A 25,672-nucleotide genomic window follows, 5' to 3' on the forward strand; every position below is an offset into this window, starting at 1 on the left:
CATTAATTTAAAAAAAAATTATTAAATGATATCGTTGTGGTTTTTTTAAAAAAATTGAGTCGATCTAGATTAACCCCTGTTGACCCATAGACCTTGTCTCGAGTTAACTTAAGTCAAGTTTCATTTGTTTCACGTGATTCTTGGCAAAATTAAAGCTTTGATGCTGAGAAAAAATAAAAAGGAGGAGATTAGAAATGAAAGAAATTGATTTAGCTTCAAATCTTTTTTATCATCCACTAATTTTGAGCATACCAATTTGTTGTGCAGATAAGGGCTTTGAGCATTACCTGAAAAACTGCTACTTTCATCAATACAATAAATTTCAAAACTCGTCCAATTATTTCAATTGGAACAAATTTATTCTAACAAAAAACAAAGATCAAAATTTGATCTCATGCCCCTAATTAACACGGCAGAATCTGCCACCCTTAGACAGGCATTTTAGAGAATCTGAGATTGCACCTCAAAACCAATCGGGCATTGAGCATTGAAAGGAGGGATGATATTGAGAAGCAATGTCAAACTTAAACATGGTTTCTGAGTATGAATATATATTATGTCAAGGAGAATTTTTAGATGACAAGATTAAGATTTGTATCTTGACAAGAAATTAAAGTCTTTTCTTCTTCTTCTTCTTCTATCATGCTATGGAAATACAGAAAACCTGGGTATTAGTCTATTTATATGTTACCCCATACAATAATAATCCACCCAACAGCCACACTCTGATATTTACCTGACCACGCCTGACAGCATATCGTAATTCATGAATTCCTGAGCTCATTGGGATCATTTATTGAATCATGTGCGGTAGCGAAGATGTCTCTATCAGCCTGGACAAGTCAGTATAAACTCAGTAAACTTCAGCCCCCCTTGCAGGATGACAAGCTCCAACATTGAATTATTACATGTACTTGGCATCTTCCATGTATTCAATGTAGTCAACTCACAAAAATGACTGATGCAAAGCACATGCATGGAATACAGGATTTTACATCAAGCATAGAAACAAAAAACAGCAAAAATATAATCAAGATGCCTTCGGAACTGAATTAACGTGCAAAAGGTTTCTTGTTGAGTCCTGTTAAATGAATGGAACCTGCTAATTTGCAGAATATATACTTGCCCCAACGTCCATCTATACAAGGGGGGAAAAACCAGAAATGACACTTCTTCTAGGAAAACATCAGTTTGGTCATTAGATAACTGGTGGAGCAGTAAACTTTTGTTTGTGCATGCACATGCAAATCAAATATCCTAAGCTATCAAAAAAATAATAAATGTTCAGATGCATTTGACAGGAAAGGATAACCAGGATGTTCCAAAGGGGGGCTGACCTTTCTTGATGAAGAAAGGATGTCTCAATTAGTATGGAATCAGAGATACAAAATGCAGATTCATTCTAATGTTAGTAGAAACCAGTTCTTTTTCCCTTGAAGAGGGATTCCTGATAAATCCCACGCAAACCAGATCACATACTAGAACTACAATAAATGCCCTTAATGACTTCATATAAATGGTGGACGTCAGATCATGAGCAGAAATGGAAATCTCCAAGAAAATTTCCGTCAAAGCCAGTGGAGTTGCAGTAAGATTTGTATTCTGAATTACTGTTCATTGATGTGGAAGCGCTGAGCAAGTAAAGAAAGGCATTATTTTTGAAGAACAAGTCAGCAGAAACCAAAGCTGAATGGGTGGTGATTGCTATGCATATCAGCAAACAAAGGACAGGGAAAAACTCCAGAATGGAAAAACTTTATGATTTTAACCCACAGATGTCATGAATGACAAGTACAAAAAATATATGACAGATGTTAGAAACTATCAGTAAATTATAAAGCGGTGACTGTGACAATTAAGTGTCTATACTTAAAATGATCAGCAGCAAAGGATAGTACACAAAAAATATATGACAGATGTTAGAAACTATCAGTAAATTATAAAGCGGTGACTGTGACAATTAAGTGTCTATACTTAAAATGATCAGCAGCAAAGGATAGTACACAGTTTATCACTGTACCATCCCAGGATTTTAAATTTTTTAACAAACATCAACTCCTATAGTACAGTTCTCATACCAAGTTTCTTGGCACAAACGATGGTTTTATATGATCAACATCATCCTTCACCTATATTGACAGTCCATTTTCCAAATCCTTGACGTCCACCACGGAACGGGAGCTTCTCATCAGCTTGAATAGTTGGTAAAATTTGATGTCAATCCTCCACCTTGCTGCAGTGACCTACATATGTTGAGTATTACTTGAACATAAATTTATGGACAGACATGGAAAAAAATCAATGGAAAATCTGTAAAGTATATTTGTTTTGTCTAATGCCTTGACCATAAATGAATTTGGCATTGTTCAATGCTTTCAAGCTCAAGCTAATGGCTGAACACAGTAATTTTACCTCAAAACATTGTTGCTAAGTATGTGAAATGCTGAATGAGAATACAGGGAGCTGAGAGAATAACAATTGGGCAGAGGTACTTGGAAGAAGGCAAAGAGAAGATAAACATGTTGGGCACACAGATTTTCCATATGTTGCACAACATAAAACGTTAAAGAAACACAGACCAGAGTTCAGTGCTGCACAGAATTTAATGTACCACAAATTTAAGTTCCCAAGAATCGTCTCTTTCTCCAAATTCCAACCTAGTCAATCTTAAATAGATCTTCGCTAAGCAATTCAGCTATAATTTGAAATCGTATAGAAATCCCTAAATTTCTGGCTCTCCAAAAGGCAAATAAATGCTCCAATCTGTCCTATATCAGAAGGGGCAACACTTGCAACCTAAATATTTTGAACTCGTTCGTCCCACAACCATAGCCTTATGTTTTATACAATTATTAGCAGAAGTTCTATGTTTTTGCCAAAAAACTTCAACAAAGCATAGGACTCACTGGTGCAGAAAATATCACATTTTCCATCCCTTTTTATTTCTAATGAATTTATTATTTCTTTCCTCTACTCTTTTTGCAAAAAAATAAAACAAAATAAAAAATAAATAGAACCTGAATTTGATGGCTATCAAACATTAGAAAGACAGGCACTGGATTGTTTGGACTATGGCTTATTTGGTTAGTTACATTATCACTCAAATAAGCATTTAGTGCGCGTGTGAAGCTCAGAAAAATGGTTAACCATATGGAGAGCAATATCTTCATTGGCAAATCTTGAGAAAATCCTAGCTAGAAACCAAATCATCTACACAGATAAAAGATGACCTCTAACACTGTCTCATAAATACACAGGCAATTTTAACATGGCATTGGAACATAACAATACAAAACACAGTGAACGGTGAAGAGTTGGCAGGGAACAGGTCATCAAGATCTTCCTGATTTTGAATGTTCCAGACCAAAACAGACAAGTGACTCCCTAACAAGGCAAAGAATATTAGGATTGATCTGTGAGAATCTAAAAAAAAACATGCAACTGTATGCATGAAGCTGTGCAGAATATATTGCGAGAGTCTACATTATTCTGAACTACTGCAAGAACTACTGCAAAGAGCTCAGAAATAATTAAGCAATTGGAATTAAACTTACTTGAGGCTAACAAATTAAAAAAAAAATTCAATATCAAGACTGCCCACTCCAAGGGGCTAAGTTTCAGAAAGCCTTTTCTCAAGGTCTGAGTTATTTTTTTTTTTTTTTTCTTCTCTTACAACCATAAGAAGCCACTGAAAACAGCATCATATGTTAATGAACGATTCAAAACTTTTCCTTCTGTTTTTTTTCCTGGTTTTCTCTAAATTTGGAATTTATCACTTAGCAAGTTTCATACCAGGGCTCAATCCAATTAAATCCTCAGCATCTACCAATTTCGCCATATATGGATCTTGTATCTTAAAATGGGAACAAAATATTCAAACCTCCAGACAAGGCATAAAAGGGAAATAAAACATGTAATTCCTCACATAATAAATATAACCAATCGGAGTATATAACAATTAGCATGGAAATAATGGCCTAAAAGCTAGGAATTAAACCTTCTATTAACAAAGATATACTTTCAGGAAGCTCTTCCAGATCCAAAGAAAGTCATTTGTCAACTCCTGAATTTATTCACTTCAAACTTTGCATGGCTACTTGTCTTGGTCAGCTCAATAGGATTAAGATAAATCATCATATACACAACATATTAAACTCTATTGTTGTTTCTATTCTACCATGCACATCATTGTGTAATCAGTGGTACATAAAACTACGACCAATGCAAATGTAGGGCTATAAATTAGGAAATCAAGTAAAAGCCTAATTCACGTTAAACTCTTACTGTTCCTATGATAGCATGACATAATATTAAAAATACATGTAGCATATGAATCATAAATAAAAAATGCGCTTTGAATACCATACCTTCTAATCATGTTCCTTTCAAAAACGGAACCATTTCTTTATGGTAATTTCTGGTGGCTTCAACAAATTTCACAGCAAAAGCCTCATCCTCTGGGTAATATGCAATGGGATCACATAACAGAGGCTGGGGAAGGTCAAGCACACCTTCAAGTATTGCATGAAGACAGTAAGCTGAGTACGTGATGTGGTATCCTCCTTCTTGGACGATAAGAATCTTCCCACCACTGTGTTTATTTGCCAGACTATGAACTATCCGTCCAATCTCTCTATAGCCATCCATTGTCAAGCATTGCCTTCCATTTGGATCAAACTGAAGCAAGCAATGCGACTCAGTAAGGAGATCGAAGTTTTAAACACTAACGTTATAGAAAAAGAAGGCAAAATATGAGAAATGCTCATCAAAGAAGTACAATTATAGCTAGAGATGATGGCAATCGAGGAACTTCATAACAAACATGCACAGTCCAAGTTACGAGGAAAACCACAAAAAGAAGAAAAGGGAATCCATCTGGAGGGTGTGTGTGAGAGAGAGAGAACAACTTAGGATGCGTAAATTTGAAAGGGGACACAAATATTTTCATATTTATTTTTCAAAGCCAAGTTACTAATAATTTGCAGTCTAGAAACACAAAACTGACGTTTTAGTCTAGAAAGCTCTCTAGAATATTGAATATTAGTACATGTAGTAAAATATATCCAAAAAATTGAAGTATAAGGTTTAACTAGTTCACAAGCTTGTTTTTTTCTCATGTATCCATAATTCACTCAGTTGTCTCCTGTGCTTTGCTACTTTCAGGTTGTATAAGACAAAAAAGGGTTAAAAAGAGAGGAGAAGGGGGAAAAGATTAATTAATGATCAATCTGAAGGTCTCTTCCACATAATTTTTCATTTTTCCTATTTCTACATCCTGTAGAGCTGTAAACATATTTCAATGTCATATGCCGTACTCATTTCAGTTCTTCAGTTTCCCTTTCACTATTACTCCTCTGTGTATTCCCATTAGACATGTTATATGGAAATATATAAATACACAAACAGTAACATTTATGCATGTATAATTATATTGTCAAACTAATATGCATATGTTTACATGCATAACCTTGCCTCATAACATAGTAACAATTTGGCAATGGTCTATCATCGAATTAAAGGTACTTACAGCACTTGAATCTTGGCCAACAACAAAAACTATCATATCAGGTTCAAATTTGTGAACAGCTGGGACAACTAACTCCTTCATGGCATACCCATATCCCCTATCGCCTGTCCCATTAGGAAGAGGTATGTTCAAATTGTAGCCAAAACCCTCTCCTTCACCTAGCTCACCAACAGATCCATTCTGTGGGTGAGATGGACCCCATGAACCATGGTTCATATGAAGGGATACGGTAAGTACTTTATCTGTCCGATAGAATCCCTCCGCTGTTCCATTTCCATAATGAACATCAATGTCAATAACCGTAACTTTTTTGCACCCTGAATCTAAGGCCAATTGAACCGCAAGACCAGCATTGTTAAGGAAGCAATACCCATCTGCTTGTTTAGGTTGAGCATGGTGACCAGGCGGCCTAACCAATGCATAAGCAAGCTTTCCATGCCCGTCAAGAATATGCTTCATTGCTGATAGTGTAGTGCCAGCAGCAAGAAGTGCAGCATCCCATGAGCCAGGATTTAAGAAAGTTCCGGCACAAATCATCTTCCCTCCTTGTTTACCTGCTTCAACTAGTTCATCTATGTACTCTGCAATTTTAACATAAATGAAAAAAATCAGACACGATGCAACAGATTGAAAAAAATAACCTATTTTCTTTCTGCCAATAAAACATATAAGCAAAAACTTTAAAACTCTAAATGGCTTCAAGATAGCAACTTTCCTATTCAATAGGTTCAAAACTAGGGAATTGCTGATCTGAATAATAAGAAAGAAAGAGTTACCTGGGGCGTGAAAAGAGAGCAATTCAGGGACTTGAGCAGGTCTGCCATGTTGCCAAGAAATGTATGGAGAGATGGGACCTTTCTGAAGTATAGAAACCATGTTCTTGATCCTGTCTGAGTTCTCTGGGTGCTTCTCTAACACGTCTAGGAACCCAGGATCAGTTCCTGAGTCAAAAACTCCCTTTCCAGTTTCATGGTTTAGCATGCCCTCGTGCCAGAACACGACTATGATCTTGTTTGAGCAAGCAGCAGCCATGGCTGACAGCAATTCTTAGAGGATTTTAAGGTGAGATTGCGAGGATGGGGAGAAATTTTAGAGAAAATTTTCCGCGCATTAAATTAATTTTATTTTTTTAAAAAGAAGAAGAATGGTAGTTACTTTACCCAACTATTTGTTGTAACATGGTAGCGATAAAATTACCTCTTAACTATTAAACTTTTGAATTAGGTATTAAAGTGAAGGTTATTTTTTATAATGACACAATTATTTTTTATTTCACAATATAATTAACTAGTAAAGTTATTATATTCTAAGAAACAAAATATTATTCTAATAATATAATGATAAAATTATCTTTTAATCTTTAAACTTTTAAGCTCTGGAAAATAAAATAGTCTTTTTACTATGATACAATTATTTTTTATAAATTATATAGAGTTAAATTGATTTTTTTTGTTTTTTATTATTGTAAACCCCAGCAAAAAAAAAGAATAATACTTAATTTAAAAATAATAAATTAATAGGAAATTTTTATGAGTATGGATGGAAATGTCAAATGAATTAGTTTTTTAAAAAAAAAAAACTATAATGATTTAAATAAATAAAATTGTACGTAAAATTTGGTTTTTTTTATGTGAAATTATTGATTATCTAATTTTATGATATTAAATATATATTTTAATCTAACCATTTGATCGGGCTAAAAATTTACAAGAGTCTCCCAACATATTCTATTTTAAATTAAAATTTTAGGTCAATCAAAGTTCGATAAAATGTTACAAGAGTATTAATAGGTAGAAAAAATATAAAAATTAACACATAAACGATAGTGATATTTTTGTAAATAAATAAAAATGACCCTCTTTACTTATGTATTGGCCGACTGTTCTAGCAGCTCAAAATCGAGAGAGAGCTCAAAAAAACTCGTTCCATTCTTCTTCTTCTTGCTTCCTTTACTTAAAAATTGGTGAGAAAGTGAAGCTTTGTAGAGAAATTTACACCAAAAAATAGTAAGATTGGAAGAATAATGGGAAGGGGTTGGGACTTAAAGAAAGAAACAAGAAACTTTGAAAAAAGAAGAAGGAGAGGGCGAAAATAGTGACAAAAGCCCATAAATTGAACTAAAAACTTGGTTGGGAAGATTTTTTTTATTTATTATTTTGTTGTTCTATTTATTTTAAAAGGAAGAACCAAGGAAGAAATTATGGAAAAAATTAAAATAAACCAAGGAAGAACCCTTCCCTTTGAAACCGGCCATGGGTGGGTAATGGGCACATGATAGGAATTTGTTTGAAACTTATGAATGTATGTGACTATGTGATGTGTATGAATGAAAAATTATGTTAAAATGAGTTTTTAGTTGGGTTGAAATTTGTATGTTCTTTGCATTGCATGTGAAAAAAATGTTAGTTGTGGTATGTTAAAGAATTTTTGATGAATAGTTATGTTAAAAATCAAATAGATTTTAGTATGGTTGTGTGAAGAATTAATGAGTTAAAAGAAAATGAATGAATCGAAGGAAAGAACATGGAATTTTTGTTGAGTTAGAAAATTTTGTAGGGACAAAAGTGTTGGATTTGTGTATGATTTGATTAAAATAGCCTTGTAAATTGTATTGGTGTTGGAATATATATGCTTAGGATTGATAGTTAGAACAATTTTAGATATTGATTAAATGGATTAAAAGGGTGGTGGTAAGATTAAAAAAGGCTTTAAATAAATTTAAACACTTATTGAATATATGTTACTCCAAGTGTTGTGGGTTGATAAATATGATAAATGAATGTGTGAAAGCTTAATTGACTGTAGTTTGTGAATATGGAAAAAAATGGGAGGATTAGCTTAAAATGAATTATGTTGAAATTTGCTTGAATTGTTGTGTAGAATTGTGTATAAAAATTGCATAAATGATGTGTATATATGGGATATTGATTTAGAACAATATGTAGAAAGTTAAATCGACCTTGTTAATAAATAAAAGAGAATAGACTTTGAATGCAATGTTATGTTATATTGTGGTTGAACTTCAACTAAAATCTATTGGAATGATCCTTGAACAAGAAATTAGAAGGAATGCCATGAAAAATAGAAGGTAGGTTCGGCTTATAGAAAAAATAAATGAACTTTTGTTTTAGAACTTAAATAAAAAAAAAATATGTCAATGTATAAAGGTGTTATTATGGTAAGAGAATTTCCTAGAACCTTGATGTTATTTAATGTGTACAAATGAAGACATGACATGATGTTAACCTAAATTATTTTAGGATAGTTAAAATGAATATGGAAAATATGTTTTCCAAACATGAATGTGTTGTATATATAGATGAAATATGATGTGGTCATATTTAAAAATTGTGATAAATATGTGTTAAATGTGGAACTGAAATATAATTTCTAAGATTAAATGAACATGATGATAATGATTAAAATCTTGTTTTTATAGGGGAAATTGCAGAAACAAGACCCCAAGACCCTAGATAGGACGAGCATTATTGTCCCGAGTAATAGATAAGTGCTCGTCACTTAACTTATTTACTTAAAAATTAAATAATTCATCGTTGTTTACCTATTATTAAAATGTTTAGCAACTCTACAGTAGAACAAAGAAATGAAAGAAACGTAAGAATGAGAATATACTAGAAAGTCGGTTAAAATTATTGATTAGTCATCAATATGTATGGATACTAATGATATAAGTGTAACTGATATTAACATTGGATTTATTAGTTGTCCATTAATGGTAACTAATGATATGGAAAGTACCAGTATCGATATTGATTAATCATTCATGTGTATTGATACTAATGATATCAATGTAGCTGATATTAACACTAAATTGATTAGTTGCTCATTCGGTGAAAATTAATAATATTGGGAGTGTCGATATTGGCATTGATTAGTCGTCCATGTAAATGGATTTTAATGATATTGGTTTAGCTAATATTAACATTGTTGTATTTTCCATGTATTCACCGGCTAAAGGTCGAATACTAAGAAATGAATGTGGAATGAATCTTGAGGAAACAAAAGGAGGGAATTTCTACATGTGATAAATGATGATTGCATGTGATGATAATTATGTATGTATAAATACTTGAATGTCGTAAATGTATAAAAATGCAATTTTTTGTTGTAATTTTTAATATTGTATTGGTTTTCGAATACTTCATGTATTTTTCTAGAGCCATAGTTTATTTCTATTTTGATTTTTATTCTAGATTGTGTGCGCCCGTGCGCTTCTTAACATTCAGTGTATTCTATAATGATGTATTAATACTTTAAACTTAAAAAAACATGTATTTTGGAATGAACATTAATTATGATGTCATATGTACTTAGTTGTTTAACTTTATTGTTGTATGAATATGACTCTAATCAACTATATATTATGTATTATGTTTGATTGAATAAGGAAATAATAAGGTAGGCTGTTCCTCCCAATAATGGAAATGGCATCTCGAAATCATGAGAATGGTGGCCTCTTTACACGAGGGTACCAAAAGCTCAAGGCATGGAAATCATCAGGAAATGATGATCCAAGCTAAAGTAGGGTTTCCTCTCACGTTGGCTTTACTCTCCTGCTACTTTTTTTTTTTTTTTTTAGTTTAACGTGGGTGTTCGGGTCAGCTTGCGCGCACCTCGACTAATCCCACGGGCCCTGAAGTTAACGACCATGTAAGCCTTCAATGGCCATCATATGAGTAATCACAGGACTCGAACCTAAAACCACACAGTACTCTCCTGCTACTTTTGAACCTCTTTACAATGGTTTTGGTGTGTCTGCAATGTGGGCTGTTCTAACTGCTGTTGTTGTTTTCTTCGAGCTTTCTGCAGGTACGTATGTGCTGATTACCGTGACGTTCATATATTTTATGGCTAGATCATTTCTATTTTAATTTAAGGGCATTGGAAGTGATAGCTAGATGACATTCTGAATCAACTTTTGAAGTATATTCACTTTAAAAGATATTAAACTAATGGTTTTTTAGTGATTATTTTATGATTTTCATTTGTTGATATTAAAAATAAAAAAAAAATCTGAAAAGAAAAATTATTTTAATATATTTTCAAGCGAAAAATACTATTGAAATGTACATGCACTACAATATCAAACAGGTATTTCGTGTGAAAATATATTACATTAATACTTTTTAAAATATATTTTTTTATAGTTTTAATGTGTTTATATCAATAATAAAAATAAAATCTAAAAACAAATCAATTCTATACTTTCAATTAAACACTACAATATCTAACACATAATTAGTGCTTTAAGAATATGCTTTGAAGTTTAAACCTATGTTATAAACCCAGATAATCTTTGTGATCAACTTAATATTTGGCTGATTTCATGTTTGGATTCTACTAGGTTAAAAAAATAAAAAACCTAGCTAATATAGTCATAATTATTTTTTTTATAAAAACAATAATGTTTTGATTTAAAAAAAAAAATTAAGATGAATCCCTAGATCAGTTTCTATAACTATGGTTTGAACGCCATTTGTACCAATTTGACAAATAAATTGGCCAAAAAGATTTGGATAAAGTTTACCTTTTATTCATAAAATTTCTCAATTCAATTAAATTGGACTAAAATGTAAGATCATTATAAACTACTGATGCTTACGAAATAAAAAAGGTGGTATACCTTTTTAATCAAGTTCTTCTCTAAATATTTAAGAAATATATAAAAGAATTCATGGATCATACCTTTTTATTATTTATTTTTAAAACTTTTAGTAATCTTTTGAAAAACAATTTAAAAAGTTTAATGGTTAATAATTTTTTAAATTATTTAAATCTAAGAATTCCATATTTTTTGTTTTTATAAATTAACTTTTTACCTAAAACATTAATTTTTTTATTAGAGTAAAAAGTTCAAGAAAATTTAATGAATGAGAAATTTCAAAATTTTCATTCATTAAATATTTTTGAAATTTTATTTCTTTATATTTTTCAAAAAGTTTAATGTTGGAGCAATCTGAGATTTGTTTTGAGTTCTTAAAATTTTAAAATAAATTAATCTTTTATTTGTAGAATATATTCAAAAAATTTAATTTCTTATTTTTTTTTTAATTTCTGTACAATGGTCAAGAAAAGTTAATGAATGAGAAATTTCAAGATTTTCATTTATTAAATTTTATATTTTTATATTTTTAAAAATTTTAATGTTGGAGCATTTTGAAATTTTTTTGAGTTCTAAAATTTTTAAAATTAATTAATTTTTATTTGTAAAATATATTCAAGAATTTTAATGTTGATAATCTTTAAAATTATTTTAGTAAAAATTTTAAAACATTATTATTTTTATTTATTAAATATTTTTTTTAAAATAATAGCTTCATATTGATTTGTTTCAAACCCCGGCAACGGTCCTAGCCCAAACCATGGGCGCCTCACAACCAAACTCGGGCCTAACCCTAGACCCTTTTATTGTCCACATGCTATTTTTCTGGATTTTTTCCGATTGGTAATTTCATATGACATTACTAAACTTCAATTTACATTAAATTTTAACCCAAAGTAGACCAACATGTTTGGAGACTTCACATGGAATTTCAACCCAATCTAACAATCAAATTAAGAGTTATGCTTGATAGCATAAAAATAGTTGATTTGTGATTTTTTATCGAAAATCTGAATTGTATTATTCCACCCTTGCATAAGTCATATTAATCATTATACTCAATCCTTGGAACCATTTAATTATTTCAAAATGTATTTATTTTGCCTTCTAACCATTTATTTTGCTTGCGGATTTTTTACTGCTTCATGGTAACGTATCTATTTTTAACCAAGGTTTACACCAACATTTTTTTATGTTATTATTTCTTAAATTTTATTTCTCATTTTCATTATAATTCTTTGGAATTATTTTATCACTTTTAAAACACATTTATTTTAAATTTTTCTAATTCTTTTATCCATCGAAACCCATTACTGGTTTTGTTGTCATTATGAATTTGAAACTAAATTTATCAATTCTCATTTTAATTTCATCAATACCTTTAAATTTATTTACAGAGACCATATTCTCCCTTTACACATCACATGTATTGTTTATTTATTTATTTATTTACTTTTTATTTCTTTTCTTTTTTCATCTTGAGTCTCATTACTCGATGAAATCTTATTACCTTTCATCCTATGTTTACGCGAGAGTTTATATGTCCAAACCTAAACACCCTTTAGCCTTATGATAATATTAAAAATTTGGTTTAAAACTATTACTTTTTTGTTTTGAGAAGTTTTGAAATGTTGTTGAAAATTTTATTTAAAAGAAAATATAAATAGAAAACTGAAATGAATATCAAATAGCTAAATTATACCATTCAAACCCAAATCCAGTTATTTGTAACCAAATGCTAATTAGTCATGCAAGCCCTCATTTTCATAATTATCAATTTATTTTCGGTAAAAAATGGTTATATATATAACTTGGAAATTGTAAGATAAGATATCATGAATTCATAAAGTTTAAGTTGTATCTTCTTTCTTTTCATCCTCGTATCTTACACTATTAAAGCATCATCTGGTCAACTGCCAAAGAAATCACAACACCACTCTTTGCCGACAAAACCACAACACCAACCTTTTCCCTGTCTCTCACGCCTGTCCCGATGAGTTTGTTGATATTTTGTATTATATTTTAATTATATTTTTGAACATTTTTAAGTTTTTTTTAGTTTTAAATTAAATTTTTTTATGTTTTTTTAACTATTTTAATATATTGGTATAAAAAAATAGTTTTTTAAAAAATATTATTTTAATAAAATTTCAAAAAAAAAATAATAATAACACTCTCAAACATGAAATAAATCCAGTGATCCGTTTGCCGAAACCTAGTTTAAGTTGGTTTTATTTTAAATTAACTCGAATATATTTATATAATTAACTAGATAAATTTATAATTTAATTGAACTAACTAAATATCTAGATGAGAATATTGTTTTAATTTTTAACTAAAGTTGAACTTCTTAGTTTTAGTTTTTGAATTTATTAATTTAATTTACGTAAGTAAATATCTAAATTTGTAATACAGAGGAATTTAAAAAGAATCAAAAAAATATTGTTTTAGTTTTTTTAAATTTATCGTAAACAATGTTATTTAAGTTGTTGTTTTTTTAAAAAAAAAAAGAAACTGAAACAATTTTGATTTTTTTTAAAAAAAAGACTGAAGCAATTTTGAGTTGATCTTAGGGGACCATCGACCCCCACATTATCTCAGCAAAACCATGATCCAATCCTTGAACTCGAACTGAGTCGTACTGATAATTATAATTGTCCGTGACTCCGTGTCTCTCACTTTGATCTGAAACTGACATGAAAACTTGAGTTACGATAACGCGAAGTGCATATTCTTCGACACACTTTTTGACACTAACAATGGATTCTCCTCCTCCTCCTACGCCACCACCACTACAACAGCTACCGTTTCAAGTTCTGCCCAGAAGAAGTGAGCTCTCTTCACAGAACATACAGTTTCTTGATCAAAATTTAGTAACCCATCAAGATCTACTCGTCAGGGCTCCTCTCCTCTTATCTGATTTAACAAAAGAACGCTCCAATTTCGATGCCCATCTTTTGAACTTACGGAGAAAACTCACCGAACTGGCTGTTTCGTGGATTTCTCGCTCGTTTAGTGCTAAATCATCACTTTCCAAAGTCAATTTCATGTTGGAAAATCTGAGTCTCCAAACCTCTCAATGTTAGTATTTCTCTCTGTTAATGGTATTTGAGTTAAAGTTTTTTAATAGTTTCTTGATTGTTTTTTTGTTGTCGATTTTGTAGATGGGATTGGTTCATGGAAAGTAGGGAAGGTTCTGGTTGAGGAGATCCCAAAACTTGCTAAACAGGTTCAAAGAATTGAAAATATACTGAAATATATTGGTGGGTTTTGAGTTAATATTTTATTTTTTATGCTACTTTATGTTTTGTGTATTTGCTTTTTGATTAATATTCTTTGATGGGTTCTTTACCACTTTATAAATTTGCTAATTGTGGTTGTTTCCCTTTTCTGATGGTTAAAAAGTTTATTAATGGAGTAGGATTTAAGTCAAGGCTTGGCTTAATTGAATCAAAATCTGCAGGGCACCATGTTTTTTGTTCATTTATGTTCAAGCGATGTTTCTTGAATATTTCCATATATTTGCTACATCAAATCTCCTTCTGGGTTAAATTTGGGTGGTTTAGAGTATAAATATCTGGTGAGCACCGGTCGAGATTTGTTGCTTTAGATTCTGATATAGCATGACATTTAATGCAGCATGGGACCAATTAGTGCAAACAGGTTTGCCTTGGTCTAAAATTTCATCCATATTCTGCTACTACTTCCTGAATTGTTCCTGAAGTTCCGCAATGACTGTCACCGTCTTTGAAGTAATAACCAAGCTACTTTGGAACCACTTGATATTGCATGCAGGTTCTTCGACAAAATTGTAATTAATTCTAGTTTTTTTAAAACAAGAAGGGTTATATTTTGGCCTTTGTTATTGTACTGTGCTTTTTACTGTCAAATAGATTCTTTGTTTGTTATTAAACTTCTCGGGTTTCTCAAATTATGGATATGCATATCTATATATTTATGCTTCTTTGTTTTTCCTCATTCATCAATGACAGTAATATGTGTAGGCTATATATATGGATTTGCTGATTGACTTCATGGCTAGGCCTGTCAATTTTAATTTTAGATCTTTTTGCAATATAGTTTTGCTAAGCTTTCTTGTAAATTGTCTCAGATACTGCCTTGCAGTTGGAAGCTCTGGTTGGAGATCTTGAAGATGGGGTTTTCTGTGTCGGTGGTCTCCATGCTCGGAATTTGTTTTCAGAAAAGCGCCAAACTTCTTTGAAGTCAATGGTAATGGCTCTAATCTCTGTTTTCTTATCATTCCAGAATGTTTGTTGGATTTGTATATTAATAGGCAAGTCAAACATGGATCTTTAATGCATTGGTATGCAGGACTTTGGACCAAAGCTAGAAAGGATACTTGAAGCCATAAAAACGATGAACAACATTGAGGAAGTATTGGTTAACATTAAGAAATTTCAAGCTCAGTGGCATCGTCTTTTGGAATCTGTTGATGCTAGAGTTGATAAAATTTTAGTTGTTGTTCGGCCACAAGTTCTTGCTGATCACCGGGCTCTTCTTTCTTCCCTAGGCTGGCCGCCCAAACTTCTAACACCAAAAATAGACAGTGGGGATATTGCTGGCCTTTCGTATCCACTGGTTTTAATGCAAGGAGACAAAAGTAAATGTTATTCTCAAACATTTTTAGCTCTTTGTTCTTTGCAGCATCTGCAGAGACGAAGGGAAGATCGACAGCATAACATTATCGAACAAAGGGAGTGTGGCATAGGGCTTTGGGCCATTGATGAACTAGTTTCTCCCATTGCATCACGAATGGAATACCACTTCTCTAAATGGGCTGAGCAGCCTGAACTTATTTTTGCTCTTGTCTATAAGATTACAAAAGACTTTATTGTAGGAGTAGATGATGTTTTGCAGCCTTTGATTGACAAAGCAAGGTTGAGGAGCTGCAGTGCTAAAGAAGCGTGGGTTTCTGCAATGGTCCAGATGCTTTCCGGGTTTCTAGCAAAAAGCGTTTTTTCTGTTCATGCTGAAAGATACAAGGATAAACAAGTTAGATCAGAAGTAAGTACATCATGGCTTCATTTGATAGACCATATTGTTTCTTTTGATAAACGGATGCAATCACTTTTAAGCTCAGAAACTCCTTTCTTCTTAGAGGAGCCTAAAAGGTTTGAAGGGCTCTCCAGAGGCCTGTCAGTGTTAACAATATTTTGTGATAGGCCAGAGTGGCTCAAGATTTGGTCTACAATAGAGCTGAAGGATGCATGGAAGAAAATAAAACCTGTACTGAAAGATGAAAGAGCTTGGATAATTGATAAGGAGGAATGTGATGTTGTAGTTGGTACAGAATCTAAACATTTTGTACTCTCTTCTAGAGGAGACCATAAAGCTCCAATAGTAGCAGAATCAGCCCTGAAAATAGCCTGGGAGATGATTGAACGATGCCAAACTTTGCCTTCTCTTCAACACCGTATTCGCTTTATCAGATCAACTGCAGCGAGATTCTTTTGGTATTTTCTTAATGGATTGGTCTTGCGGTGCAAGAATACTGACTTTTCTCTTGAAAATATGGATGCCTCCTTAATCAAGGTATGTGGATCAATCAATGCTGCTAGATATATTGAATCTAAACTGCAAGAGTGGAGTGATGATGTTAACTTTTTAGAGATGAGAATTGCTGAAAAGGATTTTGACATTGATGGAAATAATGAGGTTTTGGGTGATAGTTGCTTCTTTGGGGAAGAAATCAAAAGTTTGGAAGAGCTTATGACTAACTGGCTCATGGAGATAATCACTGCTCTTCTTCATCATTTTGAAACCCTTTCCTGGGAATATCTGCAAAATGGGAGATTTTTTGTGCAAGAGAGATATGTGAATTTAAATAGAGTTCCAGCAGTCACCGATTTAGCAGTATCATTTGGCATTGTACAAGCATTGGATGCTCTGAAAAGTCAGCTTCATCTTGGTAAGACGGGTCTCAACCCGAAAGACTTCTTGGATTTATGGAGAAGTGTTGCTGATGCGCTTGATCAATTTGTTTCTCGCAGCATTTTCACAAGTGGTATTCGATTTTCTAATGAAGGGATCAATCAGTTTGATTCTGATATGCAAGCATTGTTCCATGTTTTTCAACCATTTTGTTCTCGCCCTGAAGCTTTTTTCCCTAGTATTAGAGAAATTCTTAAGCTGTTAAAAATGAGTAAGGAAGAAGCAAAACTTTTGCTAGTAGCTTTGTCCAAAAATAAAAATGGGACAAAATGCTTGCATTCTCTAGGAATTTCACACTTATCTTTTGATCAAGTTGACAAAGTTTTGAGTAATAGAAGGTGTAGATCTTGGTCTTGATTTTTTCCTTAAGATCAACGCAATGTGATTCATAAAGATTAGTAATATAGTTGTACATTCTCTGAATCATTTTGCTAATGGTTTGTGTGGAAACAATAAATTTGGATGAACTGGCTGCATGTGATCAGGGGATATACAAGCTCTTGATCCTTGTAATATTTTTGTTCACAATCTTCAGTGGTCGAACCAGAGAGTTACTCTTGTTGAGAATCGGGTAATAACTCTTTGACCCTGCCTTTTCTGGTACTATCTGGTAAATTTGAGCATTGTTCTATTGAGCCATCAAGATGGGTTGCCACTGCAGGTTATCTGTCATGGTGAACCTGGAAAGAAAGAAAAGAAAAAAGAAAAAGAAAAAGAGCCTTCTGTTCCGTAATCTAGTCTCTATTTTTATTTTGATTTCATGAGATAACAAGTTTTTCAATGGATTCCAGGATTTATATTGAAACTATTCTATAAAGTGCCTTCACATTTATTTTTTCCACAGGGATTTGTGGATACGTGGATTATGTTATCAGCTCTTGTTAGAGAGTATTTAAAAAAAAATGGTTTTCATGTACAGTAAGTTCTTGAAAAATAAATTATTTTTTTTATATTTAATAGTATTATAAAAAATAAATTAAAAAATATTTTTAAGTGTTTGGTCATATTATGAAAAATAATTTGTTAATATTTTAATTTTTTTTCAAGTTTATTAAAAAAATATATGAACTAAATTTGACGGATAAAAAAGTTAAAAGAAAAAAAAAATCAAATCAAATTTTATAAATTATAAAAAAAAAATAAAGATCAAATCTGTTAGATAAAAAAGTTAAAAGAAAAAGAAATTGAAAAAAAAATCTAATTTGATAAATTATTTTAAATTAAATAAATAATAATTAAAAGAATAGGAATTAAATTTTATAAATAAAATTTTCAATTAAAAATATAATAAAAAAATAAAAACCAAAATTAATATAAAAATCAAATTTTAGAAGATGAAATCAAATAAATAAATAAATAATTCAAAAAAATATATATAACATTTAAAAGATTAAAAATAATATAATTAACAATCAACAAGATATTTTTTTATATATTTTTTATATTTTTTAACAAGTATTTTCCAAAAACATTTGAAATCGAGCTAAAATTTTCTTTAATTAGAAAATATTTTCTATCATCTAATTTTAAAAGTAAAAAAACACTAGAAAATTTAAAAAATAATTTCCCAAACAGGTCTTAATTACAATAATCCAAGAAAACATAAAATTTATACAGCCCAAACGGGCTGAAATGTAGGAAATGACCCTCACTTTATAATTTTCTTCCACAACGCCATCCTCCTACAAATGAAATTAAATAATCAAGTACATTTTACAAATAGCTAAGCCGGTTGTCTTTGTCCATGACACTAGTCTTCACAGAGATGAGAGACATGCACGCGCTTCCACTATTGCATCATGCATCTTCTAGCCATTTACAGATCCTCATACTTTCAGGTGCAACTTCATACATCTAACTAGCCCTGAGTAGAGCGATATCAAAAATAGGTTACAAGGAAAGGATAGTTTATAGATTTGCTTATGTTTTGGTTATCCTGTAAGAGCTGTTCATAGGCTTGATCCCATGATTATCCAGCTTAACTGGACGTGCTGTTCTTGGGATGTCCTTTGATGTGATGAGTTTTTCTAAAGTTGTTAGAACATCAATCATGGGTGGCCTGTTCTTGGGATCTGTGTGCAGGCACTGTAACGCGAGTGCAGCCGCTGCTTGGGCTGCTTTCTTAGGGTACTGTCCACCCAGTCTAGTGTCCATGATTCTCAAAACTCGCCTACTGTCAATCAAGAAAGGCTTCGCCCAATCCACCAGGGTTTCGTCGTCAAAACCGCCTCTCTCTTCATCCATTGCCCTTCGGCCTGATAGCAACTCTAACAAGACAACACCATAGCTGTACACGTCACTCTTCGGGGTCAAATGACCTGCTTGGTTTGGAACAATTAATGAGAAAGAGCAGGTGGTTAAAAAACTTAAAACATTTGCTTCCACTTTTCAATTTTCCTTTTCAAGGGAAATCGAAAAGGACAGAGTAGTTACATTAAGATATAAAAATTTGGCTAAATAGCACTTGCTTATACTAAGTGCCCGTTTGGGAACCAAGCGCGGCTGCGGTTGCACCCGCATTCCGCAAAGCCTAAATCTAAAGAACATATCTACTTTTAAAACAAATGGAAAAAACTAACAGATGTTAAACCCTCAATTCATGGTTTACATTTTGTATTCAAAATTGGAATACTATCCTATGGATAGAAAAACTGAACAAACTTTCTTTCTGTTCTTTGTGGAGAGTCAACTGCACAAACTAGAGCTTATTAAATTTTACCTACCAATCATTATCTTTCTCCAAATATTATTAACAGCATCAACAACAACAATGACAACAATAATGATCATATCCAGTGCTTGTGAGCTGATGGTAAACCCATCTTTTATCATTTATTATATCCACTAGTTGTGCAAGAGATAGGGGAACAGATGCATGGAGCAAATGTGGAGAATTCCCCACTATTTTGAGAATCTACAAAATAGTAGTAGTCCAGCATTTTTGAGTTCATCCTAATGAATTTAATTATTAAACTCTCCTAAAGACGATCCATTTACCATGGAAAACTAAATCATATGCAACAGAAAGTCGACTGACCTGTGGCTACATACTCCGGCGCAGCATAGCCCCGAGTTCCCAAAACCTTGGTTGACACGTGTGTGTTATCTCCAGTAGGGCCATCCCTTGCTAAGCCAAAATCTGAAAGCTTAGCATTATAATCCTGAAAAAAAAATCAAAAATCCATCAGCCTTCTGGATGTAGAGGTACTCTTTACTGATACCCAAGTACAAATTCATGAGGTTTCAGTATACCGAATCAAGTAGAACATTGGATGCCTTCAAGTCGCGATAGATTACATTGGCATCCAACCCATGCAAGAAGGACAACCCCCTTGCTACATCAATTGCAATATTCATTCTCATAGTCCAAGTGATAGGCTGAACACCTTCTGCAGGGCGAGAGATTGTTTTATTTATTATTAGTTTTGTAGAAAAGTATCAATAATAGTCATTCATAGAAATTTTTCATCATGGGAAAAGTAAAATTATTATCTAAAATGAATCTAAAACAAGCCCATGATCACTTGTTTCATAGAAGAAAGGGTCCTATTCCACTCACCAGAAGAGCAACAAGCCACATTAAACAAACAAGTTGACAGCATGAGTTTCAGCTTAGTTATTTTTTTTCTTTTTCTTCAATTTTACTTCAATGTCATTGCTTCCCCCTAAGATCATGTATCATTCAGAAATCACCTTCAGGCATATGGAAACACAAGTGCTTCCAAAATATGAACTACGATTTTAAGAGCATTCAATATCTTTAGGAATCACCGTGCAATAGTTTCCTATATGACCCTTGAAACGTCAAAAAAAAGGAAGCTTACTTCTCTAAATGAGGTAACTCCTTGAAATTTCCTCCTGCAATGTTCACCTATGTTTTTCCCTATTACTAAGAAATAGATTAAATTCTTCAAAGAATTTTTCCGCTCTCCCTTCAATCCAATCCTCATCATCTTCATCCAATTGTTCATGCATTACACCTCGCAATCCCAACACAAAAGAGCCTAAAATGTGGGTAAAAATTATTCATCAAGCATATAAGATAAGGACAGTATCCCTCCCTCTCCCTCTCCCTGTTATAAGCAATGGCATTCACATAAACATGTAAGTACGTTTAGACACACTTTATGATAAAACACATATACTATTCATGATGGACTGTAATACAGAGATAAACAAAATTATACCTAAACATGTAAGGAAATTGGGAAGAAATAAATCGATAAAATTAAATTTACTTACTTCTAAATAAATGTTGCTCCAAACTTCCCTTCGGCATAAATTCATAGACTAGAAGTCTATTATCAGACTCGGAACAATACCCAATGAGTTTCACTAGATTTTCATGATGAAGCTGACCGAGATAGGTTACTTCTGTCTGCCAAATTTAAAGCACCGAGCACAAAGATGAGTTCAAATATAGGTTTGCAAGGTCAAATGGAAAAATAACAGCTATAAGAGGGTCCAATATACATACAAGCCACTCCTTGTGACCCTGACAGCTTTCTGGCTTGAGCTTCTTGACTGCAACAATAACTCCACTTCCAGGTTTGGTTGGAGCAAATGTGTTCAAGTCAATCCATCCTTTGAAAACACACCCAAAACCTCCCTCTCCGAGCAAAGTTTCTGAACGGAAGTTCTTGGTGGCATTCTTCAAATCAGTAAAGCTAAAGGACTTGAGATTGCTATGTGCAGATACATCAACTTTGGATGCAATCAAAGATTTGTTCAAGCTTCTAAATGATGATTCCCCGCTAGGAGAGGTTGAAACTTGCTTTGCATCACCATTAGGCTTTGTAGCTCCTGAAAGGACAGATAGCAAAATAAAAGAGCAACTATCAGTACCTTTGAGATACTATGCAGGTAACCAGAAAACTTGTGTTTTTGAACAGCCACAAAGAAGTAAACATTACTAAAGAAGTAAAAAATGAATCAGCTTCCTTGCGTTTGAAGTAATGATACAATCTCTCCACAGAACAATGGCCTTATTTCCCATCAACATAAGTCGGTCAGAACAGATTTATGAACACTAAGCATCCATTTAACCCAGTTACACAACCCTTCCAAAGTAGTTTAAAACTGAGTCTCAAAAACATATAAATGCACTGCTATTACTTTCTTTGCATTTAATTATGCAGTTGAACTCCTCTTTTGGATTCGACAGAAGGTATCCAGCGCAGGTTCTCATATCATCGTACCCACATTAACCCCACATCATGGCCTCCTCATCCTTAACTAAACTCACTTTGCCTTAGCAATGGGTGGCCAGCTGAAGTGGGAATCCAAACCGGTGACCTTAAGCTTACTAGTTTGCTCCTCTGCCATTTCACCCCCTTTGGGTTTCTAACCTCCATTAAATCAACCAAACTTAAATCACTATCCCATCAATATCCTTCGCATTAGGAATCAACATTGCTTCAAATTTCCACATTTTTGTAGCATTTCTTAGCCCACTTATTGCAACACACACTATATTATCAGTGGAAAACGTGTTTTGGAAACAGTTCCTTCAATTAAACCCTCTTATGATGCCTAAACACTCTAATCGATACATTAAAAACTTAAAATCTTTAGTTTCAAATTAGTCTAAACTTTGAACGTTCATCTAGATGGCAAGATTACAAGCATAGCCCCAATACGTCTACAGCTATCAAGAATCCAAAATCCATTGAAAACTAAAGACTAACAAACTCTCACATCTTCTATTCACAAACAGAACAAGAGGGAGAATTAGCTCAACTTATAGCTAAAAAGATAAGTTCCTCAACATGTGCAGCTCCACTTTGACATAAATTCCTAAACTTTCATATAAAAAAGTGATCTTTATGGACATACAACACAAATTAAGAACCCAGAATTGATTAGCAAGAATAGTGAGAAAGATCATGACTAACCAGATGGAGGAAAATTACTGGAAGAAGCATGAGCACACTTAACAGGCTTCCTCACACAGTTTCCCATAACTGGATAATCTTTACTTCAATCTGCCATGGAAGAAGAAGAACAAAAACTGGCAAATAAGACTTTGTGAAACTCGACTTAGAAGTTGAGGGTCTAAATAACAGTGACGAGGAAGAAAATGTAGAAAAGGGAGGCGGTCCATTGGCAATATAATATATATTAAGTATACGTGCTTGATGGACGATAAGAAGAAGATGAAGCAAGCAAGTTAGCCAGAAAGTAATCTGGTCAATGGAGGAAACCTCCTTCTTTGAATGGAAAATTCAATGCAACAACAGAGACGGTCCCACGTACTTTGCTCGTCCTTGGTAAGTGCTTGGCTGCTGCATTAATTAATGAGTAAATTATTATTTAGTTCTTTTTTTACAAAATAAATTAAATAATCTCTCTAGTTCCAAAAAATAATTCAACAGTCTCTTTCGTTCATTTTATGTTCCTTTACAATCTTTCTTTTTTGTTCTGAAAAATAGAAAAATGTAAGAAGAAGCAAATAATGTGTAAATGTTGATGAGAAAAAAAATGCTTTTTAAAATAAAATAATATTAAATTCAGCATAATCAGTTTTGGTAGAGACTAATTAATTAAAAATTAAAAAATAATTAATATATCTTTTTTTTCCAATTTTCTTCTCACTTTCGTTCCTCAATTTGTTTTTATTTTAGTTTGGTTCTTTAATGCTGCATTTCTTTGGGATTCGTCATGGCGATTTGTCATTATGCTTGTGTATGGCCTATTAATGCAAGGATTAATGCAAGGGAGATATTTCGTTCCTAGGTTGATAATCGGTTTGGTAAAATAATATTTAATTAATCATTTAGGTGGTGGTCCAGTGGTAAAAACTTGGGATCAAGAGGTTTACTCCTTCTGTGGTCTCAAGTTCGAGCCCTGTGGTTGCTCATATGATGGCCACTGGAGGCTTACATGGTCGTTAACTTCAGGGGTCGTGGGATTATTCCAGGTACGCGCAAGCTGGCCCGGACACCCACGTTAAACTAAAAAAAAAATTATTTAATTTTATTAATTTAAAAAAATTAAAGTTTTTGAAATTAAATTTGAACTTTGAATAAATGTCACGTCCTTTTTGTTTGCTAGTATTAAATTTGATGGGTTAATGAAAATTTATTTGTTCAACCACTTAATTTTTTTTAATTTGATCTTTTTATATTAATTTTATTTTAGATTTAATTTGATAATTTATTTTAATTATTTAGATACGAGATTCTCGTAATATTTCATGGTTGGTTGATACTTGGTTTGTTAAAAAAAAATATGTGTTTATGTAAACTAATTAGGAGTTAAAGGACCAGAATTAAAACGAAAAAAATATTATGGGTTAGGTAAATAGATAGGATAACTTGGGCGGCGCGTGTGGAAGCTATTGTTTGTGCTCTAGAAACGTATGAGGTGAATTTTGGTGGCTTAACATTGTCGTCCATCATTGTGTTGAATTCTTCACGCCGGGAGGTTACTGGTGAGGCGACGCTTGTCTAATTTGAAGCTCATGGCTACCCTTTTTCTTCTTCTTTTTATCTTCACGGATTCGCACTGCTCTGCAAAAATAAAAATTATTCTTCCTTTATAATTTTGTTTCAAATTTATTCATCATTCTTTTTATTATAATTTTTTATTTTTAATTTTTTTAATTGATTTTATTTTTCAATCTCGTCCCTCACAATTTAGTTTTGTTTAGTTTTTAGATCAATTTTGATCCTTCTTTTTTTGATTGCTACTTGTTTTAAATCCTCTTCTTAATTGATTTTTTTTTAATTTCATTCCTCAACATTTGGTTTTATTTTTTTGTCAAATATAGTTCTCATTCTTTTGATTAATATTTTTTTTGTTTTAGATTTTTTTATTGATTTTTTTTTCAATTTCATCCATCAGTATTTGGTTGATTAAGATTTTGCATTTTCGATTTTTTTTAAATTTGCCTTCTACGAGATAATATGAACTTCATGAATCAGATCACGATCTAGAAGATTAGCCCGATTTGATTTTAGTTTTTTTTTATATTCTTTTTAAAAAAAAAATTCAATTTTGTCCTTCAACATTGGTTTGATTGGAAATTGAGCTTCATGATCCTTTTCCCCTGTACTTTCTACGGGGTTATCTCAATCTCATATTTCAAGTCACAGGCTTGGCATGTTAACGTAAGTTGACTTGAGTTTTTTTTGTTATTTTTTTAAAAAAATTTAATTGTTTTTTCTAGTTTCATCCTCTAATATTGAGTTGGTTTTAAAATTGAGATTTGTAGTTTTATTTAATTTGACTTTTTATCGGTTATCTCGATCTCATGACTAGGTCGCAGATTTGGCAGGCTGACTCAAGTGGACTCAAGTTAGTTTTTTTCAAAATTGATTTTTTTAATTTCTCCATTCAACATTTGATTTGTTTAAAATTGAGTTTGGATTTTTCTTTCTTTCTATAGGGTTATTATATTCTTATTTATTTTTTATTTTATAATCAAATGAGATTAAAAAGATCTTTTAAAAATATTGAGAGGATATCTTCCATAATATTAGTAAGCTGTTATTTTTTTTTCAATTATCATTTTCATTGTTTTTGTTTAGCTCGATTTATTTACCATCGTTGTATTGTTTTAATTACAT

The 25,672-nt window shown here is 32.1% G+C and overlaps 3 protein-coding genes across 8 annotated transcripts; 1 reads left to right on the forward strand and 2 right to left on the reverse strand.

Annotated features, from left to right (window-relative positions):
- Window positions 1-518: 518 nt before the first annotated feature.
- On the reverse strand, window positions 519-6,663 carry LOC7491105 (histone deacetylase 8). Of its 6 annotated transcripts, XR_002983610.2 has the most exons (6): window positions 6,304-6,662; window positions 5,528-6,108; window positions 4,368-4,677; window positions 2,079-2,243; window positions 737-833; window positions 519-645 (listed from the first exon to the last, which is right to left on the reverse strand). XR_002983610.2 is itself a non-coding variant. In XM_024608088.2 (4 exons), the coding sequence occupies exons 1-3, from the start codon at window positions 6,557-6,559 to the stop codon at window positions 4,375-4,377; spliced, it is 1,140 nt and encodes a 379-aa protein (XP_024463856.2). In that variant the 5' UTR covers window positions 6,560-6,663; the 3' UTR covers window positions 1,806-2,233; window positions 4,368-4,374. The 6 variants fall into 6 exon arrangements, 2 of the variants coding, with proteins under 2 accessions (XP_024463856.2, XP_002313479.2); XR_002983609.2 differs by having other exon boundaries at window positions 519-833; XR_002983611.2 differs by having other exon boundaries at window positions 519-958.
- Window positions 6,664-13,733: 7,070 nt separating this feature from the next.
- LOC7489304 (RINT1-like protein MAG2L) lies at window positions 13,734-17,569 on the forward strand. The gene is made up of 4 exons (XM_002314206.4): window positions 13,734-14,231; window positions 14,315-14,413; window positions 15,262-15,380; window positions 15,483-17,569. Exons 1-4 carry the CDS (start codon window positions 13,910-13,912, stop codon window positions 17,457-17,459), a joined length of 2,517 nt encoding a protein of 838 aa, XP_002314242.2. The 5' UTR covers window positions 13,734-13,909; the 3' UTR covers window positions 17,460-17,569.
- A 1,084-nt stretch (window positions 17,570-18,653) lies between these two features.
- Window positions 18,654-23,261, reverse strand: LOC7490761 (probable serine/threonine-protein kinase PBL2). Its single transcript, XM_006378933.3, has 6 exons — window positions 22,997-23,261; window positions 21,580-21,905; window positions 21,345-21,480; window positions 20,355-20,491; window positions 20,140-20,263; window positions 18,654-19,420 (listed from the first exon to the last, which is right to left on the reverse strand). Exons 1-6 carry the CDS (start codon window positions 23,061-23,063, stop codon window positions 19,023-19,025), a joined length of 1,188 nt encoding a protein of 395 aa, XP_006378995.1. The 5' UTR covers window positions 23,064-23,261; the 3' UTR covers window positions 18,654-19,022.
- Between the last annotated feature and the right edge of the window lie 2,411 nt (window positions 23,262-25,672).

This window comes from Populus trichocarpa, chromosome 9, assembly GCF_000002775.5.
Source record: "Populus trichocarpa isolate Nisqually-1 chromosome 9, P.trichocarpa_v4.1, whole genome shotgun sequence".
NCBI lineage: Eukaryota > Viridiplantae > Streptophyta > Magnoliopsida > Malpighiales > Salicaceae > Populus > Populus trichocarpa.